General features: G+C 29.5%; 2 protein-coding genes across 11 annotated transcripts; both read right to left on the reverse strand.

Moving 5' to 3' along the window:
• Positions 1 to 3,914: 3,914 nt before the first annotated feature.
• Positions 3,915 to 8,823, reverse strand: LOC120075083 (protein NUCLEAR FUSION DEFECTIVE 4-like). Its single transcript, XM_039028243.2, has 2 exons — positions 7,914 to 8,823; positions 3,915 to 5,357 (listed from the first exon to the last, which is right to left on the reverse strand). The coding sequence occupies exons 1-2, from the start codon at positions 8,606 to 8,608 to the stop codon at positions 4,223 to 4,225; spliced, it is 1,830 nt and encodes a 609-aa protein (XP_038884171.1). The 5' UTR covers positions 8,609 to 8,823; the 3' UTR covers positions 3,915 to 4,222.
• Positions 8,824 to 18,725: 9,902 nt separating this feature from the next.
• On the reverse strand, positions 18,726 to 22,785 carry ATRZ-1C (RNA-binding (RRM/RBD/RNP motifs) family protein with retrovirus zinc finger-like domain-containing protein). Of its 10 annotated transcripts, none has more exons than XM_090313116.1 (5): positions 22,670 to 22,785; positions 22,397 to 22,538; positions 19,869 to 20,365; positions 19,377 to 19,626; positions 18,726 to 19,009 (listed from the first exon to the last, which is right to left on the reverse strand). In XM_090313116.1, the coding sequence occupies exons 2-4, from the start codon at positions 22,505 to 22,507 to the stop codon at positions 19,386 to 19,388; spliced, it is 849 nt and encodes a 282-aa protein (XP_090169242.1). In that variant the 5' UTR covers positions 22,508 to 22,538; positions 22,670 to 22,785; the 3' UTR covers positions 18,726 to 19,009; positions 19,377 to 19,385. The 10 variants fall into 10 exon arrangements, with proteins under 10 accessions (XP_090169242.1, XP_038885253.1, XP_038885256.1 ...); XM_039029325.2 differs by having other exon boundaries at positions 22,397 to 22,548; positions 22,670 to 22,777; XM_090313114.1 differs by having other exon boundaries at positions 18,818 to 19,000; positions 22,397 to 22,548; positions 22,670 to 22,777.
• Positions 22,786 to 25,151: the final 2,366 nt, after the last annotated feature.

Below are 25,151 nucleotides of genomic sequence, written 5' to 3' on the forward strand. Positions count from 1 at the left end.
ACTTTTCAAAAATATCAAGCTGTCTACTCAATTGTCAAATCGAAGTCTAATCATGCTTGTCATGAGCTGATTTTTCTTATATATATATTTGTTGTCCGTAGAAAACATAGGTAAAACTTATACGTTGCTTGGGAACTGGATTCAGATAACATATTTGAAGTTTATATTGTCAACTTCATATATCCGTGTTTGTGATGTATAATTATTTAGTATGAATTTATATATTCGTGTTTGAAGTACAGAGTTGAGTTCGTATGTCTGCGTATTCAATCCAGTTTTTTAAACTCTAAATAATATACTTTTATGATTACTATTTTGTTTTTAAATTTTTTTATTAGGTAATTCTATCCTCTTTGTTTGAATAACAAATTAATAGCATTTAAAAAATAATGATAATACTTTTTTTCCTTTTTTTTTTAGGACAATTAACTCATTATACTTTTTGTATAAATATGGTTAAATAAAATGAGAAAAAATCAAAACTTTTGATTCTAACTAATTTTTCTTCATAAATTTCGTATTTTCTTATTTTTCTTATTTTTTCTATTGTTGCCCTATATTTTTACTATGTCGTTAATTTTTCTAATTAAATCTCCCCCATTGTTGCTTATGAAGGTGATTATTGGAGTTGGTCACCGGAGTTTGTTGTCAAAGTCAATTGGTCGTCGAAGTTGGTAGCGCGAAGGTGGTTGTCGGAGGCCATAATTGGTTGTTAGAATTGGTCATCGAAACTATCATCAGAGTTGGTTGTTGGAGCCCGGAGTTGGTCGCGCGGAGTTGTTATCAGATGTGGTTATTGGAGCCTGGAGTTAGTTCTCGGAGTGTGACAGTGGTTGATGTATGGAGCCATTGAAAACATGAGAATAGTAATATATACCAACTCAACTCCACCAACATTTAAAGTTGATGGGTCAAACAATGAGTTGGTATGTTATACCAATTCAACTCAACTCATGTTGGTGAGCCAAATACTCTTTAAGGTTTTTCAAAAAGTTTGATTTATCCGGTTAACACAACCCAACTCTATTGGGTCATCGATTCATTCGAGTTGGGTTCAAATAAGTGGAAATTTTATAAGTTGGGTTGGTTCATGGATTTATCTAAAATAATTTAAATCAACCTGAATCAGTTCAAACTTGTTATTAATTTTAAAAAGTATGTTGTTTTTATCTATGATACGATTATTTTTACATATATTTGTTTTTGTTTTATTTTATTTAACAATTGTTTTGATTAATTTGTTCTCCATTAACTCGTAAAAATAAATTATGAGCAATTTGGAATAACAAACAATATATAAAATAATTAAATACAAATTTTACATATTAACATATTATTTGTTTTTAGAACAAATATTTAAATAAATGATTCGACTAACCTAAACCAACTCAACCTAAAAGTTTCATGGTTGGTCTGGGTTGAGTTCATAGTTTAATAAGGATTATTTTGGTTGAGTAACTTTACAACCCGAACAATTGGACTGGGTTTAAAGAGTGTTTCAACTTGATCTAATCCAACTCATGAATACCCTAGTGAAACTCAAGGTATACCCAAATATTGATCTCGCATTAAATATTTAAGGCAAATTATAAATGAAATCGACCTTTGTTAGTTTTAAAAATTCCCACTTAAATTCTCAAAAATATAAATATTATTGTGGCTAGTCTTAGATAAAAATCACGAGTATTTTGTTTCGAAAATATCATAAAACCATTAGTTCCTGGGTTAGTCTTGGTTATTTTAGGTAAATCCATGAACCAATTCAACCCATAAATTTTTCATTTATTTGAACTCAACCTAACCTAAAATATGTGTGTTGGGTTGATTGATTTTTTTGAACACCCTTAATCGTTTTTTTTTTTAACGAACCTCTAATTCAGTCAATGACATAACAATTCTCTATTTCCCCATCCTTTCTCTCTCATATTGTCTTTAATATCTTACTCCCCTTCTTCATTTCCTCCATCCCTCGATTCAGGCATGAGAAATATGGTATAATGAAACCACCGATGGATCTTGGGACTTAAGTGTTTTAACATGGTTGTACATTAGTAGTTTGGTATTTGTTAATACATCGTTTGAGTTTGATATACAAAAAGAGAGACATGTTGGGATTTAAATCACAACGAGGATAACTAATAGGGTAGAAAATAAGAAACGTGTCTAGTACTAAATTTGCAGTGATGAAGACTTTGTTGATAATTTTTAAATTGAAACTACTCTATTTATTATGATTAACGAAGAAGATTCATCGTGATTGAAGATTATATTTTTTTATCGATTCTTTTTGCATTTGACTATTTATCTTTTGTTGAGTTTTAAAGGAGAATTTGATTTGGAAGTTTCTTAAGATTTTGCAGGGTTTATGATTTTTCTCGAAGTTTTGGTTTATAGTCGGCTGTTAAAAATTTTATATAAAAAAATTGGTGTTTTTTTCCAACTCAAGACAACTTCAAGTAAATTAACTAGAATACTAGTATAGGCATTTTTTTAACATTTTTTTTTTTAAAGTTTAAGAGTATTAATGTAAGTTTTGAAAGATTTAATGATACTTTTAAAATAAATTATTAATGGCTTTCGTCCATATACTAACAATAGTGATATTTTTGAAACAAAGCATCGACTAGATTCATCCAAAACTAAAATAAATGGTATTTTTTTCTTTATTTTTTCCGAAAGTTATAAGCATTATTTACACTTTTGAAAGTTCATAACATGTTTTTTTTTATGCAAAATACAAATTGGTCATAATTTTCAATTTAGTAATGACAAATACTTAGAAACTTTTAAATTAACTAGTTTGATATCGATAAATTTTATTTATTTATTTATCTGTTAACGTTGAGACTAGACAGGTTCATATGTTAGATACAAATTTCTCATATCACTAAATTTATTAGATAAAAAGATCGGAAGTTTAATATTTTATTGGCTACCTTTAAAAATTTGAAAATCAAAATGACACATGCTGTAAAGATCAAATATAAAATATAATTTTGCGTTCTATATGTATGAAATAGTAATGTTATTTTTTAAGGGTAAAATACACACTTTTAGTTAAGTCTTAGTATTTCTTTAGTTATTAGGTTTCAAGAGAACACTCGTGATTTGTAACGTTTAAAGTTTGATTTTAATTTGTAATTTAGCTAATTTAACTACTAGATGCGGTAAAATGACATGTCATATAGATTGATGAATGTGAGTTCTTCATTCGACAAATTTTAATAATCTAATGTTATTAATTACTTTTCATGAGTGGACTTCCTCTCATCTTTTTTGCCATCAATATCGATATCTATGACGACTGTCGGTGCTTGTTACCAAAGATGGTGTTAGTTGATGATTTATGAAGAATCACAATTTGATTTAAAAGGAAAAAAAAACACGAAAATCTACGGCCACATGAATCAATAAAAGTATAAAAATTGATGTTTTGTAACTATCGATATATATTTTTTAAATTAGTAATTAATTTTAAGCTCTAAATCAAAGTTTTACTGAGTTTTTTTTTTTTTTTTTTTTTTTTTTTTTTTTTTTTTTTTTTTTTTAATTTTTAATCACAAGCATCAACTAAACAAACCATTCATGCATCATTAATGATCAAAATTATAGTAGTGACTATTGAAACGAGGTTGTTATAACTCCTTCATTTTAATTATATAAGAAATTAAATGGTTGTTTTGCTTGTTGTGGTGACTTTTGTCGTCGATAAAGTTGATACAATCAAACATCAAAATCATTTCAACATGTGATGTAAGAGTTTAAACCTCTAACCTTTAATAAGTTGATGTATGTTCAAATTCTCACATAAACACATTCAAACTACATATGCTCGAACAAATATTGTTTTCTTTAATGTCCATAAACCAAAATCAAAATAAAATTTCATATTTGAACACCTAAGTACATTTCAATTTCAATTAAAACGTATCTTTCTACGTTACTTTTCACTGTGTAAAAAAAAGTTTTTATTACACAAGATGAAATGACTAAATAACAAACAACAACAATTACAACTAAATACCAAAAAAAAAGAAAATTAAGAAAATTAGGATGCTACTTCAATGCAACCATCACGATCGTGCAGTTTACTCAATTGTCCAACCATAATTTATCACGTGTCAATTTTTTTTCTAAAAAATACGTGATAATTTTTTTAAATGTACTTTCGATTTTTTTGTTGAACGTTTAGAGTCAACGGCACAAAATTAATCAGGCACCTTTACTTGTTGCCTTCCGCATTTCTTTCATCATTCGAAACGACGCCGTTTCCAGTAGCTGCTTCTTCTTCTTCAACTTCATCCCTAAACCTCCTATATATATCTGTCTTATAAAACTCTCTGGTTCTAAGAACCAAAATGAATGAAAACAGAGCTCCAAGCAACGTAACTCCGGTGATTATAATGAACGACATTTTAAAGCAATTGACACCAACGCAGTTCAACTCTTCTCCGGCTATCCTTAACCTCCCGGCCGCCGCCAGCTGCCGGTTGGCCTCCTCGTCGTACAAATGTCCGGTGACTCGAACATTGACGAAATACAACCCGATCGGACTCGCAACGGATCCGAAATTGTACAGCGTCGAGTAGTATTTGAGTCCGAAGATCTCTGAAATTATGGCGAAGAGAATCGGCCATTGAGCGCCGTAGCAGAATCCGATGACGATTGAAGCGATGTAGAGGCCGCCGGGGGGATTGAAGGCGATTAGGAGGTGGCCGACGCAGGAAAAGAGGAGAATTAGGGTAAGAATTAGGGTTCGAGGGAATTTGTATTTGGTGAGGAAAATTTCGGAAGTGAAACCCGAAACTACGCGCCCTAGGTAATTCCAAATGCTTACTAGCGATACAAATGTGCTGATGCTCTGTTTAGGGTACCGGAGAGAGGCGCCGATTTGGCCGAGGTTGTCGATGGCGGTAAGAGTACCGCCGACGCCGCACGCGGTGGAGAGGAATAGGAGGAGCATGTCGGCGCTGAAGAGTGTTTGTAGAATCGTGTAATCTTCGCCTCTTGGCGGCGGATTCAGGGCGGTTCTCCAGCAGGATGGCGTTTGTGGCTTTAGTTTTCCGGCGGGAGATTTGACCGAGGTTTCTAGGTTTATTGGGAACTGCTGCGGCGGCGATGGCGACGGCGATGGTTTTTGGGTGATGATGGTGAGTGGAGAAGGATTTTGAAGTTGAGATAGCTTTATGCGCCAGAATTTGTAGTCTTCGGCGATGACGATGAAAATCGGAAAGGAGAGGAGAAAGACGACGACGGCGGCGCTGGAACTGTACTCGATGTGGGAGAATTTGAATTTCTGTTGAAGAACGATCATCACCATGAGAAATCCGGCTAGCCCAAGAGAAACGTACAAGAACCTGTCAATAATCAAGTTTAATTTTTTCAGTAAAATAATAATAATAATAATAATAATAAATTGAAGTTTGTTTCTTGGTAATATTAGATGTAACTAAATTTTGAAAGGTACATGGGTTTTATCTAAATTAGTATATTTCTAAGAGTGTGATTTGGCCATGGAGTTGAGAAGTTAGAGATTGGGAAGTGGAGTTTACTCCTTTGATCTAAGGAGTAGGTGAGTTTTACCATTAAAAAAATATCAATTTTATATTTTATCAACTCATTTACTTTCAACTTTATATTATTTTAAATAATATTTTAGTCACTATAATTTCAATTTTGATTTATTTTGGTATTTGTTCCTTGTACTTTCAAAAGTGATAATTTTGATCCAACAATTTTCATTTTTACGAGGTTAGAATTGTCACTTTTTAAAGTTCAGTGGCCAAAATGAACTAAAGTTAAAAATAGAATGATCAAAATGAAAATTTTAAAAATATAAGGATGAAAATGAACAAAAGTCAAAAGGACTAGAATATTAGTTTTAAAAAAATCTAAACAAATCTTGTTGTGACTTGAGATAGCTTAGGAGATTAAGACATATATTTCGAACCCATTTGGATTGACGTGAGAAAGAAATATATTTTTCAATAAATTATTTTTTTATTTAATAAAAATTGTTTAAAATAAAGTTGAAAAACTATTTGTTGGATGGTGGTCAAGCATTTCAATTTTTTCCGAATGGTTTATTTTTTAAATTAAATCTACTTCACTCAACTTAAATGATATTCGAATATCCATGTTTTGTAATTTAAATTATCATAATAATTTGGTTCGGTACTTTTTTTTAATGGATTTCCTTCTTTATTTTATTTTTACAATACATTCATTTTCATTTTGATACTTTTAAATATCTAATTTTTTTTTCTTTGACCAAAAGAATCAGCAAAGTCTCGGAGTCTGAGAATTTAGGTAAAACCAATGAATATTGTTATTATATATGTGGTTTTGATTTTTTTTTTTTTTTTTAAAAAATTACATAACAATGCTTAAAGTTTTCCCCTCTAATTTGTACTATTAAGAGAGAGAGAGAGAGATTTTTGTATATATAAAAAGAGAGAAAGGTCCAATTTGGGGAAGGAAAAAAAAAGTAAAATTTTGTCCTCTTTTTTTTTTTTTTTTTCCTGGCTCGTGCTATCATTAGCACAATTTAAAAGTTAAAAAGGAGAATATTTTGGAGGAGGTTTTTAAAAATAAAAAAAAATAAGAAAAACTATTTCCGCATAATAATAAAATTTGTAATCTTTTTATAGATGTGGATAGAAATCTATTAGTATCTATCCTTATTTTTTTACTATTTTTATAAATAATTTGACATTTTTTCTTTTAAAAATTTATCTAATTTAGAGGTGTATTAATATTTGTTTATACTTTATCCTAATTATAGGACTAAAAAAAGAATATTTTAAAATAGAGCAGGTAAATTTATGCTTGAATAACTAGGTAAAACACATATGTTTTTTTTTTTTTTTTTTTTTTTTTTTTTTTTAACGAAAAACACTCTTTGCCCATAGATTTTAGTGGCGAGTTTTATTTTCATTTTGTTCTTAAATTTCGATTTTTAATACTTTTATAAATTTTACCATTGACTTTCAGTTAATAAATTTAAAATTTAAAATAAGTACGAAGGTAAAGTTTTGATTAATTTCAAAAGTGATGAGAATTCCTAGAAAACCAATTTAAGCATAATTAATTTAGCTTTTTCAAATTAGTTAATAAACAATAAAACCATATTCTAAAAGTAAATATTTAGTGAAAAATAAGGTTTAAGTGTAAATCTTATGGCCTCAAAAGACCAAATTGAAATAAAACTTCAAACTCAGAATATAACCACCCTTTTTGATAATCTAGATTTCTTTGCTTTGTTATATATTTTATCCCATTGTCTTCAAATATCAACAACTGAAAATTAAAAAAATTAGGTCTCGTTTTGGTAACCATTTTGTTCATGGCTTTTATTTTTAAAAATTAAACACATGATACTACTTCTGCCTTCAAATTTTTTTCAATTGTTATGTACTTTTCATCAATGGTCTAAAAACCAACTCAGTTTTTAAGAAACTAAAAAAGTAGTTTTTAAAAGGTAAAATTCAACCATTGTATTTAAAAAATATGCAATTTATGATAAAAAAAAAAGGTAGATAAAATAGATTTAATTCTAAAAATAAAAATAAAAAACTAAATAATTACATACCTTGATTTTTAAAAACTTGACTAGAAATTTCACTCTCTTACTTAGAAAAACATGAAAATATATATTAAGAATTGGATTGAAAACAACATAGATTTCTAATAAATAGAAAAAAAAAATATATAAAATAATTACCAAACCACTTGGGATAGTTTTTAAAAACCTACCAACCAAATATAAATCAATGTAACATTTCATAATCCAGAAAGAAAGAAAGACCCAAAGTCTTTTTTTTTTTTTACGAGAAATATTTTTGTTATCCGATATTTCCCTAAAAAAGGGGGAAAAAACAATAAACTAAATTGAAGAATGAAATCATTTTGACCTGTAAAAAACTCTCAGTTCATTCGGCTGATGTTGAACCTTCATAATCCGAATCGTCCTCAAGAACACCACAGAAATAACCGCCGGTAGCCATGCAATTAGAAGAATCAACGATTTAGAATCATCGCCATAAATCGCATGATAAAATTGCGTCAAAATTGCACCGCTTAATCCAACATATCCTTTCAAAATCCCTAAAACCGCTCCTCTTCTCGCTGGATAATTCTTCACACAAGTCACTAAAGCGCCGGTGTTAGCAAACGCCGTCGAATTCGCTCCTAAGCAAATGTAAAGACACATCAGCCAAACCGACGGCGCCGCCACTTTTTCCGTCACTGATAGCCAAATCATGAAGTATCCGACGAAGTTCATCGCTGCGCCGATTGCTAGAACCACCCACGGCGGCGTGATTTCGGCGATTAGGCCGGAAATAACGCCGACGTTTGTGCCTAGGTCTTTGAAAAAGCTGATTAGATTCAGAGTGCTCTGATCGTAGCCGAGGACGGATTTTATGGCGCCGGAGTAAAGGCCGAACATGTACGGCGTTCCGGCGGTGGACATGACTAGGAATGAAGCGAACACCATGAACCAAGGTCCGGTTAGAACTTCGATGAAGAAGGAGGTTGTAATTGCTCTGAGCGAACGACGCCGTTTCTCGCTTGATGAACTTCCTCCGCCGCCGCCGGTGACCTCCATTTTAATTTTATTATTTATTTATTTTCCTTGAGTGGAGATTTTGATTATAATTGCTATTATTGGGGTTATATAGAGATTGGAAGTTGACTTCGTTTTTACCCAATTTGGTATTTTTTATCCATTGTTTTGATGTTGAGCTGGTGAGATACAAAAGTAAGGGGTGATTTACCTCAAATCCAATAGTAAACACGGTTTATATATAGAGAATAACTTTCATTTCTCTTATTTTTGTATATATATATATATATATATATATATATTTTACATTTATCAATAAATATCTATTACAATTCTACATTCCAAATACAAACTTGCTAACTCTAATATATTAATTCTTGATTTATTAACTCCACTCAGTGAATCAAACGACCTTAGAAAGTTCAAAAATCAAATTTTAGTTAATCTCGATTGGAGGTTTGTTGAAATATAATTATTAAAAAGTTTGAAACATTTGGAACGTTGAGTTGATCATTATAGTCAGTGAAATTTAATAGTTTGTAGGATATAATAGTATGTGTTTAGGGTGCATATTATTTTATTACGAGTTATAATAGTTACAAATAGTAAATACGATAACAAACGAATGAGGATAAAAAATATATATATACTATAGCAAATAATCAAACATTGTAATGAAGATGTATTTGAAATAGTAATATCACAGTTAATTATATGTTACAATAATTGAAAAAACAAACTATTATAATTGTAGTCTAATACACGAAGTGAGTCTATACAATTTTTTAAAGACATCTAATTAATTTAAAGGACTAAGATTGTAATTTAAAGTTATTTATATAAACATACTTTAAAAGCTGTTGGTTATTGGGTAAGTGTAAATTTTGATATTCATTTATGTTCTGGCAATAGGACGTTTAATTTTTGCTGAATAGATTTGCAAAATTAACTTCTTTCTTTTTAGAATTTATCGTAGCTGATAATTTTCCTGGAAAAATGTATATAATTTTAGTTGTCATGAATTTGCTAGTTATCCTAAATTATGATTATGATTTTTTTTTTCTGCAAATGTAAATTGTGATTTTTAGAACAATATTAGACATATTTATGGTAAAATGTATATATACGAATTTATTAACAATTGAAAAACAAACATAATTTTAAAATGAAAAAATAAATAAAAGTAATGGTCATTACAAACACTCTTTAATGACCTGTATAACTTAATGAGCACTTTTTCTCTGACTTTAAGGTTGTAAGTTTAATTTTTTTCATCCCACGTATTATTTTAAAAAATAAAATAAAAACCACTTCATTTGACAATTTTAATTTGGAAAAAGATAAAACCTAGCAAAAGTTTGCAACAACTTCAAAATAAAATTGACTAGTTAGGAAAGTATCTCGTTAACTCGACTTAGTGTAACGTGTTTTGTTTGAGATTGTTGTAGGTTTAAAATAATTAGTGCTAATATATATATACATACATTATACACATATATATTTGTAAAAGTAATTGTAACGTGAATCGAACAAGTTGGTTACAAGTGTTTGGTAAATAAATAGACATATAAAATAAATTTTAATTTTAAGTGAAAAATAATTTTTTTTTATTATTAAAAAATGCACATGCTTTTAAGAGAATCTAAAAACTAGTAAATAAATTATTTAAAAAGTGAATAAAATGAATGTGTGACTTAGATATGATTTTAGTAGATTTAATCATAATACTTTTTACCAAACACAAAAAAGGTTAATATTCTTTTACAATCACTTCTACTCCATTTCTCTTCAAATTAATCTCAAATGTAGTTATGCACTTAATAAAAAAAAACATTAAAAGTTCAAATCTCTCACATCTACATATTATTAAGCTTGTATAAAAAATAATTATAATAAAGTAGATTCTAATTAGTATGAAATATTTCTTATTTTTTAAACCAATTTTGAAAATTAAAAATTTTGGATGCACCCATCTTTTTTGAACTTACCCAAACGTCTAATTATAATTCGGCACTTGACAATTTATTTAATTGATATACTGGAGTTTATATATATTGCAAAAAGATGCTCCTATTGTGCACCTAAATGTTATTTATATAACAATGGTAAAATTTCTCACTTGTTACTTTTATTTTTATTTTTTAGTTCAATAAATATGACACAATTTCTATCGATAAAAATAAATATATGTTAATAAAATTAAAATATAGTTACTAAAACGATGTGATTTGAACCCCCGAAGTAAAAAGAATGAAATGAAATAAAATATAGTTTCCTTGTCCTTATCTATTTATTTTATTATTATATAATTATAGCAATGTCGATTAATTGTCCGTTATATTCGGCCATATTACTGTACAAAAGAAGATAAGGAAAAATAAAAAAAAAAGATCGACCAGATGTGTTCCCATGCAAGTCTGACTTAGAAACTATTTTAATGTGGCCTTTTTATTTTATTATTATTATTTTAAAATCATTTTAATAATATTTTGGAGTAATTTTAAGTTACCTACTTGAGCACCATATGAATACTACACAACCATAATAAATGTTGATTTTTTTAATGAAAAATGTTTACGGATAAAAAAATGTCAAACTATTTAAAAAATAGTAAAAAAAGAAAAAAATGATAGACATTTATAGATTTGTATTAATATTTATTCACGATAGTCTTCTATTAGCCTTTATAAAAGAAAATTAGAATTTTATTATTATGAGTAAATAGTTTATTTATTTATCTATTTATTTGAAACTCCTTATTTTATATATATAACATTATATTATATATTATGAATTAAAAATTCATTACATCAAATTATGAGATATTTTTTTGAAGTCGTCGTGATATTGACATCATTGAAATTTTAGACCTTAAATATGAAACTTGGATATTTTTTTTGGGGGACATATTGTGGATAATGATACAAAGAGGAACTAGAGAAAGTTTGATCCTAATATTCAAGGGGCCACTTCATTAATAATGGATTGTTTTCTTGGAATTTGGATCATTGTTAATCTACAATATTGCAACAATAGCAAGAAGTTGGATTCGAACTTACCATCTTAAATAGTTAGATAAGTTAGAAAAAAAAGTGTTTAGTAATATAGTTTATTTGATTTTTTTACCTTTGAATTTTCAAATATTCTAAAATTAAAGTGAAGGGTTTCAATAACGTTTTATTCTACTTTTTCTTGTTGATTTCACTCTAATCAAGAAAATGAGAATTAATCAAACACAATAATAAGGATGGTTTTTATATTTGACAAAAATATTCATAAATATAACAAAAATGTCTCCGTCTATGATAAACACTAATAGACTAGTATCATCTATCATTGGTAGACACCGATAGATTGTGACATTTTGCTATATTTAAACATATTTTCAATAGTTTTTTTTTATTTAAAATAATTTTCCAAATAACAAAGGAGCTTTAGTTTAGCTTCTATAGTGAAAATCCAAATCTTTCGATGGTTTTAAATCACATTGATGGGAATAAAAAAATTTCGATTGGTTAGCAACGTTAGTTGAACGGGGTAAAAAGATTTTGATAGTGTCGTATAAGTATGTACTTCTAAAAAAAAGTAACAAACTAGTAAGTTATCATCTTTCGTAACTATTTTGGTTTTGGTTTTATGTTTTTTATTTTTTATTTTTTATTTTTTATTTTTTTAAATATGCTTGTGATTACAGTGTTTTGATAAGGTTTCTACTTTTCTTATAAACAGCAAAATTTAAGGGGAGAAAACAAAATTTTTAAATTTAGCATAGTTTTCTAAAAGCAGGTATAAAAAGCAATTAGTTAAACTAGTGATGGTATTTATTTATTTATTTATTTATGTATTATTATCATACTTTTCAAATTTTATAAAAGCACGAAGACTAAAATCAATTACGTTTAGAATTTTGGGTTCTAAAATTCAAATTAAATTTAGTCCATTATGGAATTATTTCACTATTTAAAAAACTCAAATAAAATTTCATCGAAAGACGATCACTTTTCAACGGGCATAAAGTAGGAACAGATAAGTATGTAAACTTAGAGAACTCCAAAAGTCAATTTTTTTTTTTTTTTTTTTAAATTACATTTTGTAACCATTTTTTATTTGGGGTCTTTTTAAAAATATTTATATTTTATAACAAAAATTCTAAAAGTGTTTAAGTTCAAAAAATACAAAGCACTTTTAGAACTTTTGCTATAAAGTGTAAATATTTTTTGGGATTTTTCTATCGATAAGAATTTCTCAAAATAAAAAAAGAATGGTTGTCCAAATAAGGTATTTTTTGAAAACTTGACATGATTTTTAAAACATTGATAGAAAAATTGTAAAAGACAAAAAAAAAAAAAAAAAAAAAGTGTGGATAAAAGTATAATTTATAAGCTTAATATTAAAAATGACAAATATCAAATTATACATTTAAATTTTGGGAGCTGCATCAATTTAAATCTTAAACTAATAATTGTATCAATTTACTTGAAACTTTGGAGGTTGTATTAATTTAAATCTCAAACTAATAATGGTATATTATTTTAATCCTTAAACTTATATATATATATATATATAAACCTTGAACTTTTATAAGTGTATCCAAATAAAACAAAGTGAATTGTTTAAATTGATACAATTAAAAAAATTTAGGGTTTGATACACTTATGAAAGTTCTTGGTTTAAATTGATTCAATTATTAGTCTGAAGTTTAAATTATCCGTACAATCGCCAAAGTTCATCGTTTAAATTGATACAATTATTATTTTAGGGCTTGAATCGATACAACCCTCGATGTTAGAGGTAGAAATTGATACATGCCCCATTAAAAAATATAAAATAAAAAATATAGTAGTTATAAAAGTGGCATCAAATTAAAATTCATCTTCATTTGCAAGTTCTATTGTATTTAAAAAAAATAATAATAAACTGTCAAAATGTGTATGACTCAGTAAAACTTACTATTAACCTCAACATTAAAATCTTTTGCTCTGTATATTTCACAAAATATTTTAGATTTTATTTTTTATTTTTATTTTATTTTTTTAACAATATGTAGGATGAGAATCGAACCTCTAAATTATAAGTATTAATTATTTAGGTATAATAAAAGATTATTATACATGAAAGATATTAATTTTCCAAATCCTAAATATTAATTATATGTGTCATAAAAAATATGCTGAAGGCGGGGTTTTATTATTCTTTGAAAATACGAGTTTTATTCTTTGGCCATGGTGCATGAAAGAAAAACGATTGCATCCTCAACTCGAGCAAAAACATTATTATTTAATATTTTGATTAATTAATATTCTATTATTACCTCAATAAGCTAATAATATTTAAGTATTAGCCATTATTTTTTTTTTTCCAATTTTTTTCTTAGTTTTAATTACTGCATTACATTTTAATATTAATTCCAGACATACTAATGGGTATAATACGTAATTTAGAATCAACTAAAATTTTAAAAACTTGATAATATTATTATAGTTTTTTATATTTAACCCTTTAATTTTAACCTTTATGTAAAAAATTATTGATAACCATGAAAATTTACTCTACAGACTTTCAAAAATAGAAAAATGAGGGAAAATATTTTTAAGAAAATAGCAAAATTTAATTGTAATTATAAATGTCTATCACAGATAGACGTTGATAGAAATCTATCATTGATAAACGTTGATGGAAGTTTATTAGTGTCTATCGGTGATAAAAAGCTGATAGAAGTATATTATTGATAGAGTCTGATAGAAGTTTATTAGTGTTTATCAGTGATAGAAACTGATACAAGTCCATCATTTATACTATCAGTGATAAAAACTGATACAATTGTATCACTGATAAAAGTCTACCATTATCTATTTGTGTTTTGTTTTCTATTTCTATAAATAGTTTGACATTTTTCAAATATAAAATTTCTCATTTGATTCCTATGTATTACTTATAGGGTTAGATACTATTTTGGTCACTGTACTTTCTACTTTAGTTTATTTTAGTATTTTAACTTTAAAAAAGTGATCATTTTGATCCCTTAAAAATGTAATAAAAGTGAAAATGAAGGGACCAAATTTATCATATTTTAAAAGTACAAAAACCAAAATGAATCAAATCGGAAGTATAGGAACCCAAATGAATATTTTGAAGGTACGGGAATCAAAATGAACCAAAACTAGAAGTATAGAAATAAAAACAAACACTATAAAAATATAAAGACCAAAATGAACTAACATTGAAAGTATCGAAATCAAAGTAGTATTTAAATCTTAATTATATATATATATATATATATATATGCATATATTCAAACAAAGACATTTAACTCGAACGTTAATTATTTTGTTCATCTAAATACAAAAATTTATTTTTCAATATATTTAAATTCCAAAAATTTAATATCCCTATCATTGATCCAAACGGGCATTCTCTCATCTCCACATAATAATAATAATAACAACCACCTTCCTCTAATTTAATATTTTTCTAGAAAGCTATTCACATAGAATTTCTCGCTGTTTCTTGCCACTTTGCTTTCTTGGAAATGAAAGGATAAATAAAATAAAACAAATTTTAATTGGAGGGTGTGGTCGTGGCAATTTGCTAAAATGAGATTTTAAAAAATAGAAAAAAGAGAAAAATTATTTACACAAAATAACAAAATTTTAATATTCTTTAATAGAGATTTATATAAGTCGATAGAATTCTATCTGTGATAGAAATTGATAGATAGACATTAATAGAAGCCAATCAGTTCAACTTTTTTTTTTTTGCTATTTCTATAAATAGTTTGATATTTTCTCTATATGTGAAAATTTTTATTTGTTAAAACAATTATAAATTTATTTACTTAGATCCCGTTTGGTAACTTTTTTTTTTTTTTTTTGTTTATGTTTCTTGATATTAAGCCTATTGACACTATATTCACCTCCAAATTTATTCATTTATTATCTACTTTTCATCGATAGTTTAAAAAACCAAACCGAATTTCGAGAACTAAAAAAAAAATCTTTCAAAAAGTTATTTTTGTTTTAAAATTTGGCTAAGAATTCAACTATTGTACTTAAGAAAGGTGCAAATCATTATAAGAAATAAACTTCATTTTCAAACAAAAAAAATTAAAAAACCATGTTACCAAATGGGACCTTATTTATTTATCATTTGATTAGTGAATCAATAAACATAGTCTTATTTGATTTGATTTGATAATCAATAAACTAGAGAAGATGCTTATGTGGACAAATGAACCATTACATATTTTTCAATAGTTGGGTTTTAGTAGAAAAGAACAGCTAATAAGGTGACATAAGTTGACCATTAAATTGACTTTAAAAAAGAAAAAATTAAAGGCCAAAGTGCGATAATTGACATGACTTTGTGATTTGAGGTTGGAGGTTCGATTCTTCATTCCACCGTTGTTGTAATAAAAAAATAAAAATAAAACAACAACATACAAAAAATTAAAGGTTTAAATCTATTCAGTTCTCAAGTTTTGAATATTTTTCTATTTTGATCCTAAATTTTAGAAAACATGTGTTTTAGTCCCTCAACTCTAAAAAAAATATGTTGGTCCCTATTATTAAAATTATGTTAACTCGTCAACAGAAATATGAGGGAGCATATATTTTTTTGATAACTAAACTCAAGATGTATTGAACAAGATGAAGGCGAAGTACAATACCAACAACCAACATACCAAAATACTGGACAACAAAAAATTTGAACTAAAAATATATTTTAAATTTTCCCACTTTTCCATCTTATTCAAAATCGAAACTTTAGATTTTTTTTAGCATAATTAACTTATTTGGTAACCTAGTCATGTAAAAATATAAGTCACCTAGCCATTTTGTTAATGAATTAATAGAATCTCAATATATCATGAACCAAAATAAACAATTTTTAAAAGTTTAAAGATTAACACGAAACTTTTTTAAAAAATTAGGAATTAAATAAAACAATATTTAAAGTTTAATAACCAAAATAGGATATTATTCAAAGTTCTGGAATCAAAACTAAAGCAAAGTTTTATTTATTTATTTATTTATTATTATTTTGATCTTTGTTATCGAATTAATTAAACCCTATGAAATTTCAATACTAGAAGAGAGAACTATATAATTACAGAATGTTTACAAATTTATATTTATTTATTATTTTATTTTACTTGCATACTAATTGGAAACTGGACTGGATTTCCCCCCCTCCATTTCTATTAGTATAAGTTATTATAGGTTTAAATTAGTTATGCCTCATTAATAACCATTTAATTTTTAGAAATGAGCTCTATAAACATCTTTTCTATTTTTAAATTTCTTATTTTATTATCTATTTTTTCTATCGATGGTTTCAAAAACTAAATCAAAATTTGAAAACTAAAATAATAGTTTTTAAAAACTTGTTTTGTTTTTAAGATTTGAAATATAATTCAATTTTTTTTACTTAAAAAAAGATGAAAAACATGGTACGAAGTCGAGAGAAAATAGACTGAACTTAAAAAAAAAAAAAAAAACTAAATGGCTATCAAAATGGACTTAGTTTTCGATTTTTCAATTTCTGAAAACCAAATCTTTTTGCTATTAGTTTCTTACAATAGTTTTCATATTTCTTGAATAATAGAGTTGAATTTTTAGCAAAATTTAAAAAGACAAACATATTTTTAAATCATTGTAAAAACACTCCTTCAACTACTATTTTTTTTTTGTTTGTCATCTACTTTTTTTACTGGTGTTTCAAAAACCATACCAATATTTTAAAACTCTATACATAGTTTTTAGAATTTGAAAATGGGCTAAGAATTCAATTTTTGCGCTTGAGTAATATGTAAATTATATCCAGAAATTGAGAAGATGTATGATTTTTATTAAAAAAAAAAATAAAAACACAAATAATTATGAAAGGAAAGCGTATTATGATTTTGGTTTTTATAAATGGACACCACACCTTCAAAAGTATTTTAAAAGACAATAAATCCTAGCCCTCCATTTCTTCATGCCATAATTTCATTATCGTACAAAAAGTGCATGCATTCTCATCCCTTTCGCATTTATATAAAATTGACGATTGTTCATGATATACGTTTATTACTTTATAAACAAAAATAAAAATTCTGTGTGTGGATAAAGATAATAATCACCAAATATCAATAATTTGATACTTCAAAATTTCATAAACTAAAATATATTTAGGAGTGATTTTGAAGTAGTTAAAATTATTTTTGTCATATTCAAATTCAGTCTGAAATATGCTTTTAATAAGTGATGATCAATTTGTTTTATAGCTTAAAATGTGTAAAATCAAATATTAAATTTACTTTTAATGATTAACGATATGTTTCAGATCAATATATAAACACGACAAAGTGATTTTAACAATTCAAAATTACTTCCAAACATTATCAAAATACATGTTTGAAAGAGCTCTTTACAAAAGTACCACTTTAGTAAAAATCTCTTTATGGCAAAGTACTTTAATGTTGGGATTATATATTCTTAAAAGTGCACAAAAAATGCTTCTTGTTCTACAACACTATAAAAAGTAATAAACTAAAGAGTCCATTTGAATTGACTTAAAATACGTTTTTTCTAAATTCATTGTTATTTAAATACTTTTGATTAAAACAGTTCAAAGTATAACTCAAAAACTATTTTCAATGGTTACCAAATACTCCAATATTTTATTAAATGACATTTTTAAAAATAAACACTCGAAATTATATTCCACACAGATTCTTAAATAAACATCTAAACATCTAATGCATGCTTCTTTATGGATTAGGACGTTTAACATCTAATGGGGCAAAACTTATTTTATTTCTACAAGTTAATCTACTCTTGCGTCATTGGCGTTTTCAAATTCAAAGATTCTAATTTTAATTATGATTATATAATTCTTTTTTTGTTTTTGTTTTAAATTATGAGCGATGACAACTTTAGTTTTATCCACTAAAAAATTCAAGTTTGTCAACAAACAATTCGTATTTATTATATTTTAAGTAGGTACACTCAAACCAGGCAACCATAATTTAATGCCAAACGCATTTCTCAAAAAGAATAGTTTTTCAAAAGAGAGTTTCTTTTGTTTGTACAACTCGACTAAAAATTCGAATATTTCTTTAAAAAGGATAAATATTATAATAGAAAATTTGTAAAGAAATAAATACAAATTTCAAAAATAAAAAACGAAAAACGAAATCGTTATCAACATTAATTATGCATTGCAAGTGGTTCCCTTATGGAGGCATGTGAGTCAAGATAAGAGTCAATGTTTATCACAATGCAACTATGGTTTTCTCATTTGCCAATCCAACACATTTGACCAAATGGCATCAAAGAATCAGGCATCACTCTGGTCTTATAAATAACATTCAGCAATTTCTTTTTCATACAAGATAATGATCTTGAAATAATGAATTCAGAGATCCAAGACAATGAAAGTTGGGTCAATTGTCTGTTGTCCCTAAGAAAAGAACAAATTAAAGTCAACATAAGGGCAGCAATATATATATATATTTTTAAAAAAATTTATATTAAAAAAAACTTTTAATTAATGAAATGAAAAAAAAAAGACTAATGCTCATATGCAAACAAATAATTCATCATCAAAATATCTGAGGCTGGAAGTAGGGTAGAACCTCCCTACAAACATTAGATACTTGTATCATCCAAATTTTCTAAATATTTCCAAAAGCATTGGGGATTTGGAGAGCACCAAAACCGCGCGGGGGGGGGGGGTGGGGTTGCATAAAGACTGCCAGTTCATTGCAAGTGCACATCCTAGCTAGAATGATTTGCAATTGTAGACAAACAGCTACCGATATACGTACATTTGAATTTTAATAGCGGTCATAGGAAGATGGCCGTCCTCCCCTGCTCGGGCGGTCATAAGGGCCTGTCCTATCTCTATAACTTCTTCCCTCATGACGGCCAGGACCTCCGCTACCATATCTATCACTGCCACTCCTAGGACCAATATCCCTATCGTAGCCGCGGTCTTTGACATAGCCATTTTGAGGATAACGATCACTAACATCATACCTATCACCACCTGCAAAGCGATCTCCAGCAGATGGGTACCTGCAGAGTTTGCATGCAAAATCTCAAACGTAAGAATTGCCAAAATTTACTTCAATAAACAGTGAATCTAATCATACTTCGAAAGAAATTTACTTCAATAAACAGTGAATCTAATCATACTTTGAAAGACATCTAGGAATACGACAAGTGTGAATGGGTGTTAAGACATGTAGAAAGATGCTGCAACCCTTCCATTATCACATCAGTATTGTTCTTAGAACAAATAAAAGATGTAAAACTACCTGTCGTCAAAATAGCGGTCTCGACTTCCATACTTGTCATCTCTACGATCAAAACGATCTCTATCACCATATCGCCCTCCATTATAACGGTCGTCCACATATCGGTCACGATCTCCTCCAAAACGATCCCCACGACCATCACTATCAAATCGAGAACGTGATGAAAATGAACTTCTACCTCTACCACGTCCACCACTGACTGAAGGACAGTCCCTTGCCCAATGCCCTGGGCGTCCACACTTGAAGCATTCATCTTGCCCCACAGATCTATCTCCTCTCCCGAAACTAGCCCTACCACCAGATGAATAGCCTCCTCCCCTGAAGCCTGGCTCGGCATCATCTCCCTCCATCTTAGGTTCAGCCTTATTTACTGAGATAATCCGCTCACCAAACTCCTGCCCATGCATCTCTCTGATTGCATCATCCATCCCTCGACGGTCTGCAAAGGTAATAAAACCAAACCCACGAGGACGACCTGTATCTCGTTCTAACATGATCTACATAAACATTACAAGAGAAGCTCATCCAACGAATTTCCATTATTACAGATGAATCAGTATTAAATTAGTTCATAGTACAAGTCCAACAGACTGAAAATGCTTTTATAATTAATGCAAGGAATATAGTTTATTGAAAACAATTAAAATTTCTGACGGCTTACTTTCCCTTCCAAGCAAATCATTAAGGAGAAGTTAAATGATATACTTGAAAGGATTTCAATTTCCCTTCAAAGTCCTGCAACGTGTCCAACAACTTGAACCTTGTTACACAAGTTACCTTCAACACTTCAAAATCTACCATTTAAAGAACAACTTTGACCTCGAGATCCACAACCTCTTTGGGTGCAAACTAGGAAATGTCCCATCAAAAAGTCAGGATCTTAAGCTCTTAAAGCTAAAAAGAATGTCTCCCACTGAGAAGATCATCCAAGGCAACACTTTTACTGATAACTGAAATTACTCCACCACCATCGCACAGCCTTAATTCATTGCAGCATTCAGACTATATTCCATTATTCATAACCCAGTCAGATAAATCAATCACTCTAGAGTCCAGGACTCAGTACATGAGAAAATTGAGAAGAAAAAATCTTGGGGCGATATAATTTCTTGCCATAATGTTTCTCGGCACTACGCTACCACCCAAATCGATGTTGAAGCCACTGAGCAACCAGGATAGCAAAGTCCTAATTCAGATTCTTCTGCATTCTGGTGTCACGTCTCAACAGTTTAATTCAATTTACAGCAAAGTCTTGTCATCTAAAACAGAACAAGCTGGTGCTGACAACTAAAACTAAGTTCAGTACAGTGTCTCAAATTTTCTCGTGTGAACTAATTCTAATGTTTCAGCAATAGCTTGCCTTCCACGGCCAAGCACCCAAAAGAAATCTTGAGCATACGGGAGCACTAGAAGTCTAGAACCGTAAATCCTAATTTGGTTACAATAAGTTCCAAATCTACGGACAAATGCCAAACAGAAGCCTTAGACAGTATGCCAACAGCAAGGCAGGTGATAATGTATTCCTGCTTGAATGCATTTACTCACTATTTACAATGACAGAGCAAGAAAATAACCAAACTCTGTAGATGCATTAGGCAACAAAAGTGAGGTTAAATATGTCTTGAATGCTCTTCAATCTGAAGGGAGCAGACATCAGGTATGGACAACTTTGCAAAATGTCTTGAGAAGAAGGCCTGGTGTAAATTAAAAAAAGTTCTGAAACTTAGAGTTCTAGAAGAAGCATCTGCTCAATACAACTTATACCCATTTTAATCTCTGGATTGTCAGGGAATTGAGGTGTGCTAACGAAAAATGCAGCAACATGTCCAGGAAAATACCACTCAGATGCATCTCCATGAAATACAAGTACTGCCTACTCCTATACTCTGATGAGTAGGAAACTACATCAACAAACTGTTTTGTGAACACTAAAATTTAAGTTTAGAGAGTGAAGAATCTTGGTCATTTTTTGAAATTTGTGCCAAGGATGGTTTCTCATCCCCAGAAGAAACATTGCACCAGATATCCTAAGAGAAGGCACCGAGTATAATTTCTGAAACATTATTATGAAAACGCTTTTCAAACAGAGTACTATCAGTTTCCAACCAATTTCTTCCAATGTATGTATACTGATGGATAAGATTTCTTGTCTACTAACACCATTTCTTCTATTTTATGAAAGAATTCAGCAGAAAATGTACGAACAGATCCATGTATTCAGCTTTAAGCTGACTCCCTGAACCATATTCTACATAACAAAAGATCAAAGGATGGTAAGAAAGAGAAAGCCCGAAACAAACTATTTGTATAATCTAGTAAGTAAAACTGATCAGAAGAATTTTGATTCATATATCTTAAATAAATCAATACATCCTAATATTTCATCTAACGTCATATTTTCTACCGCATGCATGTCGAAACGTTTTCAGGATACTCCCCAGATTTCCTTCTCTCCATTATCATCTTAACTCATAAACAAAGACGAGGCGTAATATAATGGAGAAAGACAAAAATTGACGAAAGTTGACCTGAGTTTCAAGAATTTTGCCGAACCGATTGAAAGCATTTTCGAGCTGACGCTCCGAGATGTTCCATGAGAGTCCTCCAACAAATATTCGATACTCGTCCTTGGCAGCCATTACCACTTCGGCTATCAATCAGATACAATTCCTGCAAAAAACTGCAAACAGAATCGGAAACTGAATAAATATAAGCTCGAAACCGAGGCTGTTCGTCGGATTCGACATGGGCAATTTCAAATCAAAATTAAGAGCTGCAAATAGAGAAGAACTAACACTCGCCTTTGTGACCTGCAGTGAACCAGTGAGCTCCGAAGAGTGCAGGGTTTTTAGGCTCCAAAGTTTAAACCCTAGCGTTTAAGGTCCGTGGTCGAGTTCTTCTGCCGTCCGTACTAAATTCAAAGTTTTTGGGCTTGGGCTTGGGCTTGGGCTTAACTCTTTTCTGGTGGTGGACATGGGCTTTTTTGGGCCTTAAACTGAGTTGTTCAAAGGGGTCATTTCTTACACACGGTTTTGTAGTGTTCTGAGACCCTTCGGCTTTCCACCCATATACCCTAAATAAATAGATATAATTATATAATTGTTTAAAATTTCCTATTTTTTGCACGAGTAGCCTAATAGGTTATTTTTTACACAAAAGTCCATTCTTACCTTTTCAGCCCTCTTTACCATTCAGGCTTTTTAAATATATATAATAATTTTAGTACCAAAAGAAGTGTGTAAGAAAAAATTATTGTAGTTATGAACTTCCCAAAATGGTTTTATTTTCAAAAACTACCCAAGTAAGGAAAGTTTCTTCAAAAAATCGAAATTTGTTACAATCATAAATTAAAGAAACTAAACAAGAATTGATAAGGAGCTTCAAGGGGAAAACTAGGTATATTTGATTTATACAACATTATATATTTGAATTTTCTAGAAACAAGCTAGGATATATTTGAATAGTGCATAAACAAGACAATTTCTACAATATATCGTCTTATATAACGAACAATATATGTGATATAGTATTAAAAATAAAGGTAGAAGAGAAAAAACACCAGAGTTACGTGAAAAACCCTAGACTAGGGAGAAAAAACCACGATAAGAGTTTTTTTTATTAATTTCTGATACGCAATACACACTATAAGGACAAGTATAAATAACCAAACATTAAGAAAACCTAGATTGTAGACGCCACATAAAAAGACCAAAACGTGCTTAGAGCTAAACCACAATTTCAACTGTCCCCCTCAAGTTGGAACGTAGATGTCAATGAGACCCAACTTGCTAATACATGTGTCAAAAGTCTGTCTAGGTAACCCTTTGGTGAGAACATTCGCAACTTGTTGACTGGATGGAACATAAGGGATGCAGATGCTACCGTTATCCAGTTTTTCTTTGATGAAGTGTCGGTTGATCTCAACGTGTTTGGTTCTGTCATGTTGAACCAGGTTGTTTGCAATATTAATGGCAGCCTTGTTGTCACAGTAAAGTCTCATCGGGTCATGACTTTCCTGATTTAAATCTACCAGAACCTTTTTCAACGAAATCTCTTCACAAATACCCAAGCTCATAGCCCTATATTCGAATTCAGCACTGCTTCTAGCCACGACATCTTACTTCTTACTTCTCCAGGTAACTAAATTTTCCCACACAAAGGTACAATATCTTGAGGTGGATTTCCTATATGTAACAGAACTAGCCCAGTCAAGTTTGTGTAGGCCTCAATGCACCTTTTATCATGCTTTCTGAAAAGCAAGCCATTTCCAGGTGAAGACTTCAGATACCTCGTGTAACCGCCTCCATGTGTCTTCCATACGGAGCCTACATAAACTTACTGACCAAGCTAACTACATATGATATATCAGGTATGGTATGCGAAAGATATTTCAGTTTCCCTACAAGTCGTTGATATCTCTCCTTATTCATAGGAACATCATCTACTGATTCTATCAGATTGCAGTTGACTTTTATTGGTGTATCTGCAAGTTTACACCTTGTCATTCTAGTCTCTCTCAACAAATCTAGAGTGTATTTCCTCTGAGATATTGAGATCACTTCATTCGATCTTGCTACCTCCATTCCTAGGAAATATCTCAAGTCACCGAGATCTTTGATCTCAAACTCATTTGTTGTTCGTCGTTTCAACCTATCAATCTCTGTTGAATCATCCCCTGATAGTATAATATCGTCAACATAGACAATCAAAACAACTATTTTCCCTGGTGCTGACTTCTTAGTGAACAAGGTGTTGGGATTGGTGTCCTAATTCTCCCAGAGTCTCATTGTTCATAATTATACACATTGTTTATGAATAAAATAAGTGTTATTTCATTTTGGCATTTACTCATATCCAATAAACAAAGTTCTATGGTCATCTTATATAAACATGAGCATGTATATGAGATATACAAGTGGATCATGCATTAAGTGATAACCTAAATAGGTCTGTAGTATAAGGATTAAGGTGAGATACCTGATCCTTGTGACACTACAGATACGACTCGCTTTGTAGAGGGTTGTAAGTGTTGTAAACCACTATAGATGGTAGATTTTGACCATTCATGTGGAGACATGCGAGCGGGGGTATCCTATACAAAGACTTGTATAAGACCGAACCACGAGATTACTAGTCTCTGTATATAATGTCGTTGATATTGGATACTTACATCTCACCTAAACGACCATAGGTGACATGACCTCAATTCTGAATGTTTTGGGATCTCCTGCCTTTGAAGGCGATTATTTGATTAGTATGGGTGAGAGTGGCCAGGTTGCCAAC

The sequence above is a fragment of the Benincasa hispida genome, chromosome 4 (assembly GCF_027475165.1).
Source record: "Benincasa hispida cultivar pf3 chromosome 4, pf3_genome.v1.1, whole genome shotgun sequence".
Classification (NCBI taxonomy): domain Eukaryota; kingdom Viridiplantae; phylum Streptophyta; class Magnoliopsida; order Cucurbitales; family Cucurbitaceae; genus Benincasa; species Benincasa hispida.